This window comes from Colias philodice, chromosome 13, assembly GCF_061535455.1.
Source record: "Colias philodice isolate Cphi_HAF_F1 chromosome 13, ilColPhil1 Martin Lab GWU primary, whole genome shotgun sequence".
Taxonomy (NCBI): domain Eukaryota; kingdom Metazoa; phylum Arthropoda; class Insecta; order Lepidoptera; family Pieridae; genus Colias; species Colias philodice.
The window spans coordinates 7,002,071-7,021,506 of record NC_143098.1 but is presented as its reverse complement, the minus strand read 5'-3'; the positions used below and the strand labels follow the sequence as shown (position 1 = coordinate 7,021,506).

At 32.3% G+C, this 19,436-nt stretch overlaps 2 protein-coding genes across 3 annotated transcripts; one reads left to right on the top strand and one right to left on the bottom strand.

Moving 5' to 3' along the window:
• Positions 1–2,671: 2,671 nt before the first annotated feature.
• On the bottom strand, positions 2,672–18,179 carry LOC149483439 (HEAT repeat-containing protein 6). Of its 2 annotated transcripts, XM_089702472.1 has the most exons (17): positions 17,974–18,179; positions 13,318–13,549; positions 12,999–13,247; positions 12,494–12,757; positions 12,090–12,293; positions 11,613–11,897; positions 10,447–10,658; positions 10,085–10,314; positions 9,602–9,927; positions 7,816–8,023; positions 7,472–7,635; positions 6,991–7,113; positions 6,529–6,653; positions 5,653–5,740; positions 5,191–5,415; positions 4,264–4,479; positions 2,672–3,422 (listed from the first exon to the last, which is right to left on the bottom strand). In XM_089702472.1, the coding sequence occupies exons 2-17, from the start codon at positions 13,477–13,479 to the stop codon at positions 3,165–3,167; spliced, it is 3,339 nt and encodes a 1,112-aa protein (XP_089558598.1). In that variant the 5' UTR covers positions 13,480–13,549; positions 17,974–18,179; the 3' UTR covers positions 2,672–3,164. The 2 variants fall into 2 exon arrangements, with proteins under 2 accessions (XP_089558598.1, XP_089558597.1); XM_089702471.1 differs by lacking the exon at positions 17,974–18,179 and having other exon boundaries at positions 13,318–13,654.
• LOC149483438 (uncharacterized) lies at positions 13,831–19,362 on the top strand. The gene is made up of 16 exons (XM_089702473.1): positions 13,831–14,408; positions 14,711–14,937; positions 15,029–15,091; positions 15,268–15,482; positions 15,596–15,875; positions 15,964–16,085; positions 16,164–16,439; positions 16,648–16,775; positions 16,846–16,894; positions 17,095–17,187; positions 17,288–17,326; positions 17,421–17,462; positions 17,541–17,705; positions 18,080–18,280; positions 18,404–18,750; positions 19,126–19,362. Exons 1-16 carry the CDS (start codon positions 14,132–14,134, stop codon positions 19,179–19,181), a joined length of 2,580 nt encoding a protein of 859 aa, XP_089558599.1. The 5' UTR covers positions 13,831–14,131; the 3' UTR covers positions 19,182–19,362.
• The last annotated feature ends 74 nt before the right edge of the window (positions 19,363–19,436 follow it).

Genomic DNA, 19,436 nt, shown 5'->3' with positions numbered 1-19,436 from the left:
TCACCTATAACAAGTAATTAGTGTCATAAATTTAAAACATGCAGAATATAATGCGATATCATTACAGTAGAACTATAAACGTGTGAAATATTTAAAATTGTAAATGTTTGAATATTTATTAGTAGGTACGTATTTTATGACGCCGTGCACCGATGTTTCATTGCATAACTGGAAATTATCCGGTTAGTTTCTCACGTGCAATGTTCGAGACTTCTTAAGTACTTAGGTTCTAGAAAGTTAAACAGGCCACAGCCCACAAGTCTAACTACGTTGCACTTTACAGATGAGAGCGAGAACCATCTAGACTGTTCTTAAGCGAACCAAGGTTAGTCGTCGCGACGCACGTTTTTGATCCCAAACCAAATGTAGGTTAATTAATATCAATAAAGCTTTTGCGTAAATCGGTGATTGAGAGGAATGAGAATATATTGCAGCTTGTTTCATTGTTGTTTTCCAGATATTAATTATATCAGCAAATTGTTACTGAATTGAGCTTCTCTTCTAGATGTGTACTAAAGTACAAAAACAGATGAATGCTATTTTCCGTAATACATATGCAAGGTTCATATACATGGATAGTTCGATTGCGGTACAGCGACAGCAGGATATCCAGTATATTATGTAGGTACGATTTTCCAAAAATATGGCTAGCAGATAGATTAGGCCTAGAAATCATAATAGGTATTTCTAATTATATTTTATTGTACTATATAGTACATCCGCATCTTAACCATGTAGTTAATATCTAGAACATCTTATCAATTCTGTTTATATGAAATCATTCAACCCTAACTTAAAACATAAATATAGACAATATTTATACATCACGAGCTAAAAGCGTGCTAATATAGGCCTTATTAATAATATTGGAAAAAGCTAATAACGACTAATAGTAACCAAAATAAATTCCGAGCGCAAAGGTTATCATAAATAAATATGCCGTACGGAAATATTTATTTTAATAAGGATTGATGTGAGTAATTTGTCAAATTATTACCTACCTATAGAAAATATACAGAAATGGAATGTGCCATATTCCTCATTATAAAAACAAGTCAATTATTATTATCTGCAGTTGAAAATATTATTTTTTTCTAACGCGTCTTCCGGAAAATGAAGTTAGGTAACTAAGTCCTGAAATTTTCATACTCCTACTTTCAGCCACCAACCATCAATATAGCATTATACCTACATACCAAAGAGATGAATAAAAATTTCACAATAATAATAAAAAATAAGAAATGTTTCTTTCAATCAATTATTTGGAAAATTTCGTCCAGGTTATCAATGGATATTGCGTTGTTCGAGATACTATACTCTTTACTTGCGTCAATGATCTATAGAGTATCTACACTACACCTAATTAACGTTATCGCTTCCATAAATCCACCATTAACCTTTGCAATTACACCCATAGTGTTATCATTATTCAGAAGCTAAACAAAGCAAAATGGAATTAGATTATCTAATTATTAAAATTAGCACAGTTGCACTCGTCCTGGACGTCAAAGTTATACAAAGTTGCTAATGTAATAAGTTAATAACAATAACTAATAACTTATGTTTGAGTTGCAAAATTATCTAAGACATGTTAGTCAAAACCGGATTTTACGTAAGCGCCTCCCTGTGCATTGCAAACGTCGCTTCCGTCGTCCCTTATCATTGGTCCGTTTTATATTTTCGTCATCGATCATAAAATGAACAATAATTTATAGGAATATCACACTTTGTATATAACTAATACAACATTATATTATATTTCTAAAACCTAGCGCTTGAATGATTTTTCCGTACTATAAATAATATAACGTCTAAGTATGTCCCAGTCTTTTTTTATATTTCTCCTAAGCTGACCCTTTGACCCTAAGCTGCTGAACAAATAAAATTAAATAATCAAAATATTTTTTTAAACGTAAGTATATAATCTATGAATAATCGTAAAATAATCATATAGTTAAAATCTAATAAAGTTAATAGTATGCAACATGTGGATGTAATAAAACAAAATCGTATTAGTCAAGGTGATATATTTATTAAATAAATTAAAGTTCTGTTATACATATTAATAAAGAAGAAATCTTTGTTAAATAAATATCATATACGTCATATCCTATGAATGAAAACATATATTTTTAGGGTTCCGTACCCAAAGGATAAGGGTGCACTCACACACATCAGTCACCGTCACGGCACGTCACCGGACAGGATTAAAAAAAAATATGTATCAATAGTTCTAGTATGACTCTGTTCCCACACGACAGTCGCCGGCACGAAATCTATCAGTGACGTCACCGGTCAGGCACGTCAAATAATCTTTCCATACATGTATCATACTTTTATCCCCACTCACCCGGTGCCGTCACGTCTCAGTTCAGTCAGCGTCGTGCTACCGTCAATTGCTACATGTTCTCTAGCGTGACACACGTCTAATCACTGACTTACCTGATGTATGTGTTCAATGATTCAGTCAAACCGGCGACGTGACTGACGGACAACATGACGGTGACTGGTGTTTGTGGATACGTACACGAACCGTCACCGATCAGTCATCGGTGCCGTGACGGTGACTGATGTGTGTGAGTGCACCCTAAAACGGGACCCTATTACAAAGAAATCGCTATCTCTCTGTATATCCGTCCGTCGGTGACCAGATCATGATGCACGATAGTTATTTTTCTTTCAGCTTCGTGAGCATGCGAATTACGTTATCGCGTGATATTATCTTATTTTATATTTTATTTTGTTTTGTATTTCATGTAGTAATATCCCCCTACTCACATTTTCTATGTCTTAACAAAAAGTGAACTAGTGTCCTTTCTCAATGTTAACTCTACTTCTTGGACAAATTTCATCGAGGTCGGATCAGCGATTTATGCGTGAAATTGTAACAGACAAATAGACAAACAAAGTCACTTTCGAATACATAATATTAGTATGGTTATGTAAACATAATTTATGTACTATAGACCAAATCCATGAATTAGCAAGAGATCCTTTTCGCATTGCTAAAAATAATAACTCGACATTTCTTTAAAAAAGAACTCGGCAAGTTAAACAGGTATAAAAAAATCTGCCATACCACAAAGTACACGTGTCTCCTTAACATATTTCCTTAATAAATAAAATGTAACTTGGCTTTTACTCAAGATCTTCTCAATCTTCAACTATACATCCCATATAAATATCTCCTGCAACATTCCCAAAGACTGCAGATGCGAATCATTGGTTGCTGTCAAATCAACTGTTACATATTTAGCAGCTTGCAGGATTTTCATACACGAGGAATTTTCTGGAGGCAGCTTCTGATATAGCTGGGTGTATAGAGACTTGGCGCAGTCGAAGTTAAACACTAAAGGGTCCAAAATGTCTGTGAGATCCGATTGTTTGAGAAGGCAACACATGTGGGCTAGAGTCACGCATAGCTGGAAAAAAGAATAATATCATGTTAATTACATTATATTTTGTCATTTAATTTTTAGTGTTAAATAAAAATTGAGATATAAATGTTTTATTACTTTACAATACCTAAAATGTCAATCACCAAAATACATGTCTTAAACCATTTACAGAAAATATTTTTTTTTCTAATCGAATCGTATTCTTTCTTTCGAAGATTTGTAAGCACTTCACCAGAAAAATAAATTAACTAAAAAGTATTGTAATATACCTACGTCTGGAAATTTTCGTATGTTTCTTTCGTTTCGATCGCAGACAGAACTTATGATGTAATATTTCATGCTATACAAACATAGTTACCATTCTTATCAAAGTTATTAATGATATAAATATATATTTACATTGTAGTACGTTCGCTCTAAAATAAACACGTTTTATTCATAATTGAATAAGATAACCGTGTTGATAATAAGGTAAACAATGTTTAATGAAGTTTACACACTTTATCAAATACGTTTTAAAGATTTTTAATATCGCAGTATGGAAATAAGCAGATGAATGCGCTTGCGTATTTTTGCAGGTTTAATGCAAAAATTTGTTCTTAACTCAAATTACATCACCGGGAAATGTCAATTTAATATCAATTATCTTGTCTACATTAACTACAGTATTTTCTCTATACCAATTCGAATATATCTAGTTATTTTTCAGTAGCCTCATTCATAAACGATTATGAGTTTTCTACTATGTAGTACCCCTATTGAAACATTCACAGAATTAATATGGAAAATTACTTTTTTCAGACATCTAATTAAAAAATTATGTACTTTTAAAAGTCGTGGCGTGCTACTTTTCTGTATAACTGACCTGTTCAATCAAATTATCCTTATGTCTATATTCCGAGTAGTCGTCCACGTTTGCAGCACACTGCATAGCCTCCATAACGCCTCGCCACACGAGCGCATAGTGCGGACCGTAGTGCGTGCGTACACTGGGCGCACGCAACGCAACCGATGCGTTTATACGCACTTTGAGATTCTTGCACTCTTGCGCCAAGTTGCAGAGGCTTGGGAATACTTGGTACTGAAAGAGTGGAAAGATTACTTTTCTGTTCATTTTTAGTACTTATGATTTTTTATTATGAAAGTAAGGGCGAAAAGAAATATATTTGTTGAGACTTAATGATAGGTAACCTAGTTAGGTGGACATAGAACAAAGAGTTTAAGAAACATTTTTGTTGGGTGGACTGATTTTCATTTTAGGAACTACCTATGACCTATGTAATGTTCTGATATTCTTGTGTAATTTAGTTTTATCTTAAATATCATATAACATACCATACTTACCATATCGCATAATAAATAACAATTTTCTCATTATTGTCTGATAAATTTTGCCATAACATTATATTGTGGACAAAGTCTACTATGGCGTCTATAAAAATAAGATAAGAAATCTCCGTGGTATTACTAACGAGGTCGTCTGTACTCTGTGTTTTTATCTAAGTATGCCAATATAAATAGCAGTCTGAAGCTGTTTAGACCAGACAAGGAAAAGTCCCTTAAATATGTTCATGTTCAAAGATACTTCAATATGAGTCATTTAGAATCGGGGAAGTCATAAGCACTGTTTATAATTTCTACTATTAAAAATGCTTACATATTATAACTTTCTTATAGCCAATTCGCTTTATGCTTTCAATTGGGGAAGACGAGGGGGACTGTCCGCTTGTATTAAACGCAACATACTGCCAAAGTTACGTGTTGTTGTCGTTAAAAATAAAAATAAACATACCTGCCACCCGCTAAAGCTCGTAAATAGTGTATCGTTCTTCATAGCGTTCCCAATAGCGTAACACGCGTTCCACCGCACCTTCATATTTGTCACTTTTACTGCGCATTCTAAAAGCTTTCCTATAGCTAGCTCGCATAATGCCTTCAATTGGGGATGACGGGCGAGATTGTCCTCTCGTATCAAACGCAACATATTGCCGAGGGCACGTGTTGCGCTCATTTTTACCTGTTTATAAAAAAAATTGAATTAATGAACATGGTCTTGACTGCTAATTTTAATAGATTATGTATAGATTGCATTTTGAGCATTAATGACGTGTATTTGCTTTTATAGTAACTATTTGATATGATTTTCCAAATCTATAATTGAGGTGCATACACCATATTATTAAAAACTAGATACTTTATATTGATTGTAAACACATTGTTTATTTACACTAATATATTTATTATTCGTATATACCTTATCATTATCTGCAGCGCAGTTGACGCTAACCTCAAGTAAACGTAACAACAGGTCATCGTCTAATCTCTCTACATCCGGTTCCTCCCTGAAATCACATTGAAATATTTCATTATCAAATAATTTACACATGTGAATTAATTTAAGGCGCCCGACACGAAATATCATATAAGTGCAAAATGTGATGTCAATAATGTAACTATCACGCTTTTACTGTGTGTTATTGTTTATTTTCAATTTACATTATTTATACAAAAACACAAGCTCGAGAAAATTTCAATTGTTTTAGTTGCACAGATGATAAAATTTAAAATATTCGAGTCACAAATTATACAACCAAAAAAGGCTAAAATATCGTAGGCGTGGTATTGATAAATTAAGATAGAACTATGTGTACTATTAAAAAATAACATATGTCTTTCCTCAATCGTCTTTATAATTCAACCCTCAAATGTTATCATATTGCAACAAGAAATTTATTTGTATACTCTAATGATATTCAATCCGCATAGCACGCGTGAGTAAGTAAAAGATATATTATGACTTTATTGTCGGAGCATTGCTAATATCAATATTATTATCGAGTTTTATTCATGAGAGGCATTAACAAAATTTATACCATGTTAACACCATACCATAAAATTGGAATTTATACCATACCATAAATATTAAAGAAATCAATAGCAAAATGAAACTTATGTTTTTATTTTGTTTCACAACATATATTGCTTCTTTACCGTTCTCCCCGTGGTTGCTTGGCAGAGATCACTGCATAGTGTTAAGGCCACCCTTTGTGCTTTTATTTAATGTATTATTACCCTATGTGTATTTGTTTTCTTGCACAATAAAGTGTTAAATAAATAAAATATAACTTACGCGTTCAAAACAAGGGCGTCACTCAGATTCGCGAGGGCCCACGCAGCTTTTGTTTTAACAACCAATGTTGTTTCTGACAATGCTCTCAGGATATTTTCACCGCAATCACTGACAAAGCAAATATCCTAGTGAAAAGAATAAATAACTTAACAAAGGTCTAACGCATATACTTAGTAATATTATTTAAGAAATTTGTATCACTGTAATATGCAATTTTTTGGGGAATGAGATCAATAAATATAGAATACACTTTCTCCTTTTTTTAGTCTCTTTTTAGAATAGATTCCCGTCGTTAGGACTATGTTTTGAAATTTAAAAAAATTATCATTTTACTTTCTAAACTATTGAACCAATATCACTAAACATTTTTCTTCGTTCTTCTGCGAAGGTAAATGGAAAAGTACAACAACTCTATCGTCCATATTAAAGCATCCTTATTAAAACTGAAATAAACTTAAATACCTCTCTCAAAGTCCTATACATGACGGTCATAGCGAGCGCTCGTACTGCGGCTGCACGCACGCTCGCCTCTTCGTCGCTACACGAACCCATTAGCAATGTGCAACATAACATTTGCGTACGGTCCTAGTTAAGAAAATTATTTATTTTAGTAACTTAAAAGTAAATGTATTTCCAAGGAATAAATATATACACGAGTAAATTATATTTTTAAGCTATTTTGTAAGGTATTTCATTTATTAGGAACATGATTAGTGATTACTGACATTTTTTTCAATACTACATTCAAGTCTTAATTACCCTGAAATTCAGTAAGATAATGATAACGATATTATAAGGGTGTGTACTATAAACAATATAACCTAATGCGAGTTAATCAGTTTTCAACCTCACAATGTAAAACATACCTATTCTCTATTCAATCCAGTTTAAAACTTTTGTATGTGGAAATAGGAACAACTGTTAAAAAAGTGATTTCACTTACTGGTAATTCCTTAAAGGATTTCTCTCCTATATTAGCTATACAGTCGCAAACCACCGCTTTAGCTGGCGTACTCTCATGACATTGCAGTACTGTAGATAAAGGAGTTATTAACTTCTCCCACATATAAACACAATGATTTAATGGTGGTGCTTCATCTATTTGCTCTGAAACAAATAAGTTCCATGAAACTTACTTCCATTTCTAAAACACAAGCTTTACATTTAATATAATCAGTTTAGAGTCCCATATTTACCTTTTTTCACAGTACAATAAACATCCATCCAAAAATTTATAAGTGAGACTGTAAAATATTGTTATTTAATTAACATGGAATATTTACTCACCTAATTTTTGTATAGCATCACCAATAATACTTATCAATCTTGCAGTTTGTAACACGACGTCTTGGTGTTCATGAACCAACATTTCATATAAAATATCAGATAGTAACTTTATATGCGGTTTTAGTATTTCAGCTAAATGATGAAACGCAATTGCCGATAATACTTGAAGTGACTCTAAAATCACTGGTATTGCTGATGGCTTACAATTCTGAAAATATATAAGTATTGAATTTTTATTCCAGACAATACCAAAAACAAGTAAGGTCAGGTGGGGTAAGAGGAACATATTTCATTTTCAGTAAAATATTTTGACTGCTAGGAACAACATTTATAGCTTTTTAAGATGTTTGAAACACACAGAACTTACCTTTATGTATTAGCTTCCCGTAGGCTAAATGTCATTACTCTAATAACAGTTCTTACGAAGATATTGACATTACTGTCAAGATTGAGTAATCGTTCCTCTTCCCCCTTACAAGGGGTAAGAGGGTCAGTCATTGTATTTCCTAAGATTGGAGTTTGAATAAAAATATTCGTTGCTAAATGTTCGTTAATTTGTAGATAGAATGTCTTTGGTCAATATTAGATCTTAATGTCGATGAAATAAGGTATAATTTGGAATAAAAAACAAGAATACATCAATTCGGGGTAAGAGGGACATACAGGTTCGATCAGGGGTGGCAAACTAAAAAGAAGTCGACTAGTTATAATTCTATTTTTATTTAATCATACATAGTAATGGTAAACAGTCTGTCCCTAACTAGTTTTCCTAGTTAGTTACTCTTTAAAAATAACAATGGCACTATGTGATGAGATCAATATTGCGAATCAGTATTTTAATTCATCTATTAAGAACCTTCTCCTTTTTAAGAAGTCAGTTAAAAATATAAATGATCTTCTTGATCCAAAAGAAATTCTTTGGAATTTCTGGAATTTTGAGACAGGCGAACTTAGCGAAACTTGGCGAATAGTGGTGCTTGCATCACTGTGTTCCGGTTTGGTGGTGAGATGAGGCCCTGAAGTAATTACTGGCACAGGAGGCATAATCCTTTAGGCCAGCAACGCACTTGTGACTCCTCTGGAGTTGCGAATGTCCATGGGCGGCGGAAATCGCTTAACATCAGGTGATCCGTATGCTCGTCTATTAAATAAAAAAAAAATATAAAAAAAACACATGAGCGAGAAATTTTTAGTTATAATTTAAAATTGTAATAGGTACAGAACAGTCAGTCACTTCTTTTCATTTTATCCACATATAATTATAAATAAATCAAAATGTTGGTCACCCCTCACACGGGGGAAGAGAAACATATGTTCCTCTTTCACCGTCAATAGTGAGCCTCTTACCCCAGCTATTGTTTTTGAAGTCTAGGATTTCCAAGCGAAAGAAACTCACAATATTTAGTTGTTTTTTAACTCAAATGATTAATAAAAGAAATACTTACAGTTTTCTCCGTGTATCAGGGTATTTAAAATATTTCTAGCACACTTTTATCACTAAAATATGGGTTCGCAAAAAAACGAGCCAACTTGGTGTTAGCCGAATTCGCAACTGTCAAATTTGTTTACATTTTTTGTGATGTCTGTGCTACGTAGCGACATCTACTCAAAACCGCTCAAACTAATTCGCCTTCACTTTTTTATCGACGGAAAGTACATAGTCATAAACGCTTCGGTTTACTAGTTATGGTGTCTAGGCCCTCTTCCCCCAGTGACCCTCTTACCCCACCTGACCTTAACATTTATAAATGGCTGTTAAATAATTTATTTACAAGTGTATACTTACTATTCTCTCATCACCTTTAAACATCCAACCTAAATTCTTGAAACAAATATCTAAGATCCATGTATTAAAGTATGACGCATTTTTGTTATCTTTTTCAACTATCATTTCTACTGGTTCTATTGCAGTGAACATTTCATCATCAGAATAGCCCTCTTCAAAATCATCACAATCGTCCATGTTTATTTTATTTTCTTTATTTGATGAATTTGTAGTACTTTGACAATATGAAGCATCCTTTCGTATTGCTAAGAGTAATTCGTTAACTTTAGGATCAATGGATAAAACACATCCCATAGTTATCAAAGCACCAACTTGTAGTGTAACATCTGAAATTTTTTATAAACTTTTTCACTTGAAAATTGAAAAAAAGAAAATAGAAACAATTTAAAAAGGTTGCTGATCTAATATCATTCAATTTTAGAACTTTATTCACTTTTTTTTGCATCAAAACATGAAATAATTCTGAGCAAATTTCTTACATACCTCTATGTACCAAAAACCTTCTGGTAGATTTGACCAAATCACTAACCAAACCTTCTTGCATCTTATGGTATGGTGTTGCTTGAACTAAAGCAGCACAACACTTTAAAGTGACTATGATTACAGCATGACTTCTCTCACTATTCAGTATATCTACTAGGATCTTATGCATACAATTTATAATGTATCCTAAGGACACTGAGAATGGTATAAAAGATGTATTTGACTTTTTGCTGTAAAAATAAATATAAGAGAGGAAAATTAATTGCAGTTATCAATAATGTACATAGAATATCAATTAACATGGAAGTTATTAAGTAATAAGTTAGCATTTTAATAAAGAGATAAAAAAATGTATAAAATACCTGACTTCAGCTTGTGCCAAATACATTTTAGAGCCAGACAATAAAGCTAAAATAACACTTAAGGCACTTGCTCTACTACTGGCTATAGGATCAGTAACAGCACAGTATGCCAGACTTTTCTTGGAATTTTCTTCAGCTAGCCAATTGTTAACATCAGGAGAATCGGGCAAGAAAGCCCACCAATAGCCAAATAGTTCTCTCTTATCTTTTATCTAAAAAGGGAATAAAAAGATGTAAGGCATATAATAGTATACATATATGTATGTAGTTCTTAATAAAGAATGATTATAAAGCACCATACAATTTTTCAAAGAAAATGCCAAACTTCTTTTCTAGTCTATTTAAACTGGATCACACCCCGGACACTCCATACAAAATGATCGTTTTGACAGTCACACTGTAGAGACTGCAAATGTGTGTGTTAACGCTTTATGGTTGGTACGAAAAACGATAATCACAAATCCAAAATAATAAAATTACTTTAAGTCAATTTGATTAATGTTGTCAATCTTCGTTGCGTATCGTCCTTGCAGAAAAATATGGCCCATTTTATGTCTGATCGCGCGGGGGTGAGGTAAGTTTAATTTTGGCGGGAGGCGGAGAGTGTCCGTTCTGTAGCGTTTAGCTACTATTATGTATTCTGTGACTGGATTAAACATATGTATACAGTGTGTCCGGACATGACATACCGATATTTGAAGGGGCTATTCTCCAGGTATTTTAATCGACAATTCAACCCCTCTACAGTCCCCTACCTCACCCCCCTCAAAATGGTTTTCGAATTTTTTAAAGTATGTTTCATCACTCTTATCAATTAAATTTGTTTAGTGGTCCCTAGAATAACTTGTTATTGTTCAAATAAAACCAAATTTAGTATTTTGTGACACTCACTTTCGAAGTTATTACAATTTTCATAAATTCACTATCCGAATTGATAGGTTTGCCATTTTGAGGAGGGTGAGGTAGGGAACTGTAGAGGGGTTGAATTGTCGATAAAAATACCTGGAGAATAGCCCCTTCAAATATTGGTATGTCATGTCCGGACACACTGTATAATTCTTTAGTAAATTAACTTTGGTACCATTTAAAAAGGCTTTGTGACACAGAGAAACAATATTAACTGTAATGTGTATTATATTTAAATATAGGAAATAAAAAAAACTTACCTTGAACAGAACTAAGAACAAATTAGCTGCACTCTGCCGTACCCTTGATTTCAAAGCCACAAGTTTTGCTTCTCTACTGTTTTCTACATCAGAAATATCTGAATCACTGGTTAAGGCCCAACAGGTCTTAGCTTTCACTGGTTCTAAGTAATTTTTACTGGCTGGTTTGTAAGCAGAGTTGTTTTCAAAATTTTCCACATCTTTCATAAGGCTGCGATCAGACACTGGTATTTCTTTTTTCAAGCTTTCTATTGCATTGTTCCTTTGTTTTCTTACTTTTTGTTTCTAAAATAAAATACAATAGATTTTTTGGTGTTGTGATATATTACAATTATTTTTAAGATGTACACACATGTAGAATATTTAATTAGTATATAACATTGCTATTAAAGATATATATGAACAGATTTTTTTTTTATAGTAATTTTTAATGCAATCTCAGGAATACAAGTTTTATAAGATACATTATTTTCATACCTTGCCACCTCTTGTAGTGGGTTTAACAGGAGCTATAGCTATACTTTGCTGGGCAGGTAGTATTTTTTCCGGTTTACTATTTTGTTTAATCAAGCCATACAATATGAAATACTGGCATATACCCATCAACTCTGGTAGAGGTATTTCTGTTGTATGATAGTTAAAGTAAACATGAGCCAATACTCTTAAGGCTGTTATAACAATCTACAAGAAAAAATAATAATATTAACTAAACAGTAAAATTTATTAATAAATAAAATAAAATTTATTGAGGTGTGAATAAGTAATTGTATTTTTTAAATCATCTTGGGATTAATAAACACATAATTTTGTCATAATATTATTATGTTTTTCAAGAAATTTGGTACTTTTCATCATAAGTACCTACTGTACGTACTTCTTACCTTACAATATAAAAATTCATCTTGATTTTTCATAGAACCTTTCAAGAGATATTTAACAACAATACATGAAATATGTTCCTTTATATCCTGTGTTAATTCTGTATCATCACTTCCTTTATCCTCAATTGTTGGCAGAAGGCATAATATACATTTTAGTACAATAAGTGTTATTTGGGAAGTATTTTGACCACCTTGGTTGATATTTTTATCGGATTCTATTAATTTTGTAAGAAGACCATTTCTACCAATCAACTCATTGATGAACTGAAAAGGGAAAATAATTTATAAATAATGAAAATGAAGGAGTAAATTAACACTGTATAAAAGATTCTTATTTTATTACCATACCAAAGATCATGTGGTTAAATTTGCTTGTATTTGATCAATAAATTTGTTTTAAACCACCAACCACAAGTTAAATAAACGACTTTAGTCATATTTTACAACTACATATTAATACTTTAGTCAAGTTTCAGATTAGATATTTAAAGAATAAAGTGTCTACCTTATTTCCAGCTTGTACATTAACTTGCAAAATACATTGCAAATTATGCAAAATATCAGGCAAAACAACATCTGAACATGTCTTGATACATTCAATATGCCATGCTATTACCTTCCCTAGGTGTTCATTTGATATGGGTATGTTTTGCTTGGTTATCACACTGTTAAATAAATGTGATGTTTTTGCAGAAATAAACTCATCGACAGGTTTTATATACAAGCACAGGACGTTTAATAACGAAGTTATATCCTGAAAAAAGGTTTATTAATTATTCTGAATATAAATTATTATTGTGATTTATATAACAATCAAATCTTACATTTCTTTTCAGAAACAGCTCCGCCTTATAAGGCAATGCATTTAACTCATCTATGAGAGAATTTATCTTTCCTGAATTTTTCTCTTTACCGTATAAAATACTACAAAGTTCTTCAGAGAGTAAAGAAAAATTCTTTGAATTCATCATATTGTTTTGATTCATGATAATTATTCATTAAAATCATTGGATATTAAAAATGGGTCAGTCAGTTCACATATTACATTGTGCGGTGCTTACAGCGCAGAATAATGAATTTGTAAAAAAAATTATAGGTAAATTAATTTATTTATTATTTAAATATGAAAATGAAATTAAAAACGTGAAATGTGTAATTATTTTATTTTGTCATTTGTGACACACTTATTTGACAGATGGGTATTTTTAATCTTTCAATGTCAGATGACAGATGTCAAAAATATTTTTTTTTATCTAATTTTAGCGGCTTGAGCATTAAACTTTTTGCCAATAACATGTTATAAACTGTGGTAAACAGTACAGTCGCTTGCATTACCAATAAAATATTATTTAAATTCGAAGGTAGATTTGATAGTTTCCACGTAACGAAGAGTAACAAACTACACAGAAACCAAACTCCATGGTAGAAACGATATTGTAATCACAGATTGTAATGTTTGTGGCCGTCATAGTAAATTTTTATTAAAAATATACCTTAATCGTTCGCATACTATGTGAAAAACAAAACAAACCTTGACTTCAGTAACATTATTGATCTCTAGCTACAATTAAAAATAAAAATAAACACAAAAAAAAATTTCTGACGTATGATTTCTGTCCATTACAGTCTTCTCAAAAAATGTCGTTTGTGAAATTTAATCACAAAAAAAGAGAAGTATCTCATCACCCATGGGAACGTGTGATAAAGAGCCATAATTTTAAGAATCTCAAATATGCTCACAATTCAGTACAGAATCCTGAATACCCCAAAACAGAAAAGAAAACGCAAATTGTAGATAGAGTAAAGTTTACCATCATAGGAGATCAAGTTACAAAAGAATTTAATTATTGCGTCAACATTGCAAATGGGCTATATAAATACCGTTCGAAATTATTTGAAGCTCCATCTATAAGAGGTATTTGAATAATTTAAATATTTCAAAGCGTTTATTTTGACGTGCATGTACTAAGCAGGTCATAGACTTCTTCACCAGTATGAAGGTCCGTCTGGACCTGGGTATCGTTTTCTGGTTTCTGGTATCTGGCAGGCTATTAGGCTAAAAGTACTTAGAAATATTATAGGCAATAGGCATTAGTTCAGTGAATAATGATGCGTTGGAACATTTTTGAATGCATACAATTCATTCACTACTTAGGTAGGTACATTTATAACGCCTACTCAGATTTCAGTTACAATAATATACTCGTAATTTTTCAGGCGTAACAACAGTAGAATGGCCACAAGTTTTGAATGATTTGAAAAAGCAGTTTGGCGGTATTGCTTTCTGCTTGACTAGCAGCGTAGCTATTATACTGAACGATAAATTTCTTGGCGGAGAAAAAGAATTTAAAGACATAATAAATGCTAAATATTATTATCACATAATATTAGATTATTACAAAGAAGGCGTAGATCAATTCGTAAATTACGTTCGTAGCTCTGGGGTGTGTCGTTAATATTTTGCATCGTAACTATATTTAATTATAAAATTTGTTAACACATAAATAAACTTAAATGTTTCATGTTATTTTTCAGAGACCTTGTGCTTATATGCACATTTCAATAGATTCATATCCGATCGGTACCTTAGTATTTATGGTTAGTTTTAATACTACATATATAATCAAATATTTGAAATTCAGACTAGTCTGCCCACAAAGATTAAGTTGGAATTTTAACAGGAGGAAGTACCTATCCGCATTTCTCATATTTTCTTTGGGTTGTAGCAGAGGCTGTTATGAGTTGAACCTTGTATATTGATTATTATTTTTCAGCTTTATGCGGATATTGTACCAAACACGTGTGTAAATTTTCTACGACTATGTCAAACCACTAAAGGCGGTTATTCCGGGACACCCGTTCACCGCATCGTTAAAGATTGCTGGATACAATGTGGTGGATTTGGTTTGAAAAGTATCGATTTAGATTGTGAAAACTTTATTGTTCCTCATGATAGACGTGGCGTTTTATGCATGGCAAACGATGGGAGGTAGTTTGATAATTGTTTAGTACCTACCTAGAACGCAGTACGCGCAAAATGTAGGTACATTCTATTATACGTAATCATTAACAAGTCATATCAGAATTAATGTATATTTTTAGGCACGTTGATTGTTCCACCCAGTTCTTTGTGTTACTTCAACCAGCACCCTGGATGGCGCAGAAATATGTCGCTTTCGGTCAACTTATAGATGGAGAATCTGTTTTACAAAAAATAGAATCTATCCCTACTTGGTATGAGTCTCCTTCGGTAGAAATTCTCATATATAAAGCTGGAATACTAAATCTTGAATGTCAGGACATAATAATTAACAAAGGAACTAATGCATATATTGATGGGCATATAGAAGAACTTGTTTCTTTGGGAAACCTCTTTATCGAGGTTAGTTTTGTCATGCTTTAATTATATTGAAGTATTATCGGTAATAATACATTAGTAGAGTGGTAAAATTTTTTTAAATTCATCCTAGGAAATTATGGCAAAAACATTTTTGGAAATACAGCTGCGAGAGTTAGCACTAGAGGAACAAGTTCGAGGAGAAGGAGAAGGATCTGTTGAAGAAGAAAAAAAGAACATTAGAGCTACACAAAGGTATAACTGGCACTGCCATCCACGCATTGGAATATATTTGATATCGCAAAGATAGCTTTACAAATAGATTATTTTCAGATTTATTCGCAAAAAAGAAGAAATCGAGAAACAAATTCAAAAAAGTCAAACAGATCACCCGCGACCATCAACGGCCGTGAGTGATACGGTGGACGAAAATAATGATTTTGATGTAGAGGTATACGACTATGAGCCGGAGGAACATCAGACAACTCCCTATAAACACATGTCGCTGAGTACATTGAGCGTAAAACACCAGCCAGAGAGATTGTATTACATACCTCTGACGGATGTTCCTTACCCGGGAGAAAAAGATTCAACTTATAATTTAAAGAAGTATGTCTTCGATAATAACACTTTTTGTTTGTTTGGAAAAATTTTGATACGATGTGAATAGAAAATATTTATTGTCGTCCATTCCAAAATTTTTAAATCACAGGTTGAAATCAGAACCATTTTTTACCTACCCCTGAGCCATCACTTCTCGCAATAGTTAGTAGAAATACCTGTTGTTTTATCTAAATAAATTCAAAAAAAATTACAGATTCTTAAGAGGCGACTATTGTCTTGAATCCGATTTACAAAATGAATTACCCAAAAAAGTAATTGCTCCACAAGATTCCTACATTTCAGACGTTTACAAATTTGATGACGACTCGGACGAAGCTTCGTGTAAGTGAAATAAATTAAAAATGAAGTTGCGTTAATTAGCATTGATTGCTATTTAATTTTATTTTTACAGTAAAATCGCTTGAATCAGAAGAAGAGAGGGAAATACGAAGATATTTAAAGTAAGTTTAGTTTAACTAGTAAGAAATAATATTATAAAATAATTTTATTTTAGGCTGACATAAAGTAGTACAAATATCTTAGCAACCTAATCATTTGAAAAACCCAAATCCATCAGTCCCCGGAATCACAGACACAATAGATAATCTATTGTGTCGCGCCCCGATCGGGGCGCTCGGTGGTCAATGGGTTAATTTCGTAGGCTTAATGTGGATCGTGTCAGCTTCGCCGGCGGAGTGATTAAGGGCATCGCTAGAGGAGTTGGTCAGGTCAATATATTCGACGGTACAAGAAAGTAAGTTTACGAAAAATACTTATTATACCGTTAAAGTTTGATAAAATGATATGTTCGGGAAACATAAACTTTTTTTATTTATTTTTTTTACTAATTATAGGTCCGAACTAATAACTGATGAAGAGCTGAGACGGTTTAGGTGATGTATATGAAAATTTGACTTTACAGTATGAATTATATCCACGTTTCCTATAAGTGGTAAGAATTTTGTATTTTTTTCGAAATGGTTACAGAATACAATCTATAGACCGAAGATCGAGAGATTACGGGGATAAGTAAGTTAATAGGTATCTTTAATAACTTTTAACGTGATTAAATTATATTCATATTATGATGTGTTCTTTTTGGCATAGAAAAGTTTCCATAAGCATCCCATGGGGTGTAAGAGAACCAAGCAAGATAAAACGGCGTCAAACTGGCTTTGTCCGTATGGAGGACTTGGAAAAGATCCATATAATACAAAGAATTAGTTCACAAGACTCAAATGATTCAGATAACGGATCTTATACAAATGGCCGGTATTTTTTTTATTTTTTGTATCTTTTTTATTTATTCATGTCTTTCAAATATTACATTTTTTTTGCCGTGATTTTAAATTTTAATGTCTTTAACGCTTATCGAACGCATTGTCGAATACAATTAATAAAACCCGAAACCATTTAAATCAAATTTAAGTAGTACCCACTACGTAACTAAATGCCCATGTGCCATTATTAAAAACATGACAAATCGTAAAACGGTTATTGATCGAAATGCAATATAGGTATCCCCAAAAACGCGACATACCTATTTAACCAGTTACGCCGCGCGCCGTAATAAATTTTTAGGACTTGTCTGCGGCACTAAAAATACGCCAACTAGTCTAGTAGTATTTTTACAATAATCCTTCTAGCAAGGTAAGGATTGCACAATCGGCGGTGGCGGCACAGACGGGATCCCGCCCAGCCCGTCGCCCAACAGGTTTTGTAAAACCAGCGCAACTTGAATATTCTGACTCCGATATGGAAGTCAGACGACAGTCAGTACTGACTCGATTATATGAGAACCTGTCGAATGATGAAGATATTGGAGGACCTACTCTAAAAGAATACAGGTTAATTTATTGTTTACGAATCCACCACAAAAGATTTATATTTGCAATATTTTTAATGAAAATATTTCTATATAGATGCCGTTTTAAAATTTAATTAATCTTTGTTAAATTTATCGCTTTCAGACCCTTTGGGGAGACGGAACATAAAAATCTTCTATTGACTTATTCACCGAATTCTCGCATCAAAAGCGATGAAAATACACGGGAGAAATATTTAAGACATTCCTTAACAGTAGAAGAAGTTTCATATGACAAAGTTATGAACTTACAACACAGTAAGAAAGTGGCTCGAAAGATATCTTCTGATTACGTAAAAACTATTGACCAAATGGAGCAAAAGGCCGATAATTCGATTAGAAGCGTAGAGTACGCAAAGAATAGGCCTTCGATGTCTGTCTCGGCGTATCAGGCGAAGAATTTGAAATATGAACTTGAAAAGAAGAATGCACAAGAAACAAACGAAGGAAAAGGTAAAGGTACAATGCTATATAAAACTAGAGATTATAAATATTTCCGGAAGATTTACATTATCACATTTCTTACGAATTGGTTTGTTATTGAAAGAATCAATATGCTTATGGTAAACAAAAATATTTTTAAAGCTTGAATTCATTTTGAATTCGATGACCAAATATGCGTATAATAAAGAACTCCCTACAAACCCATCCCAATTTATTAAAATACTAAAGCCCTAATTAATTTTCTGTTGACATGGTACTTATAAATTTGCATATAAGACATAAGTTTCTATAATTTTTTTCTACAATAAAGATTCAGTTTGTACCATTATGAAATCGTGACTTTGATATTATATATTATTAATTAATTTACTTCTAAACGCAAAGGATTACGATTGCCTGGTGACACTCCACTGTATTCCATGTCTGATGCAAGTAAATAATACGGCCTGATGGAAGAACTTCTATAAAATACCCATGAAATAATTTTCATAACAATGTTTTCTATTAAATTTAAAGCTACATATATAAAATTTTATTAACTATTATATATATGTATAAATTTTGATTTCGTATTCTATAAATTTTAAACTTCACAAAACTTGTACGTTTTTTATTTAAAGCACCAAGTTCCTTTCCAGGTACAGGATCTAAATAAGGAAAACAGATATTTTTTTTCGAACAGAAAATATATTTCC

Bases quoted from the DNA above. Each gene is read 5' to 3' on its own strand.
- LOC149483439 (XM_089702472.1), bottom strand. From the start codon at position 13,479: ATGAATCAAAACAATATGATGAATTCAAAGAATTTTTCTTTACTCTCT. The intron at 9,928-10,084 runs GTATGTAAGAAA...AAAAAATTTCAG, and splicing joins AAGGTTTTTGGTACATAGAG to ATGTTACACTACAAGTTGGT. The intron at 5,416-5,652 runs GTATATACGAAT...TTTTATAAACAG, and splicing joins GCGCTGCAGATAATGATAAG to GTAAAAATGAGCGCAACACG.
- LOC149483438 (XM_089702473.1), top strand. From the start codon at position 14,132: ATGTCGTTTGTGAAATTTAATCACAAAAAAAGAGAAGTATCTCATCAC. The intron at 14,938-15,028 runs GTGTGTCGTTAA...GTTATTTTTCAG, and splicing joins ATTACGTTCGTAGCTCTGGG to AGACCTTGTGCTTATATGCA. The intron at 18,751-19,125 runs GTAAAGGTACAA...CTAAACGCAAAG, and splicing joins AGAAACAAACGAAGGAAAAG to GATTACGATTGCCTGGTGAC.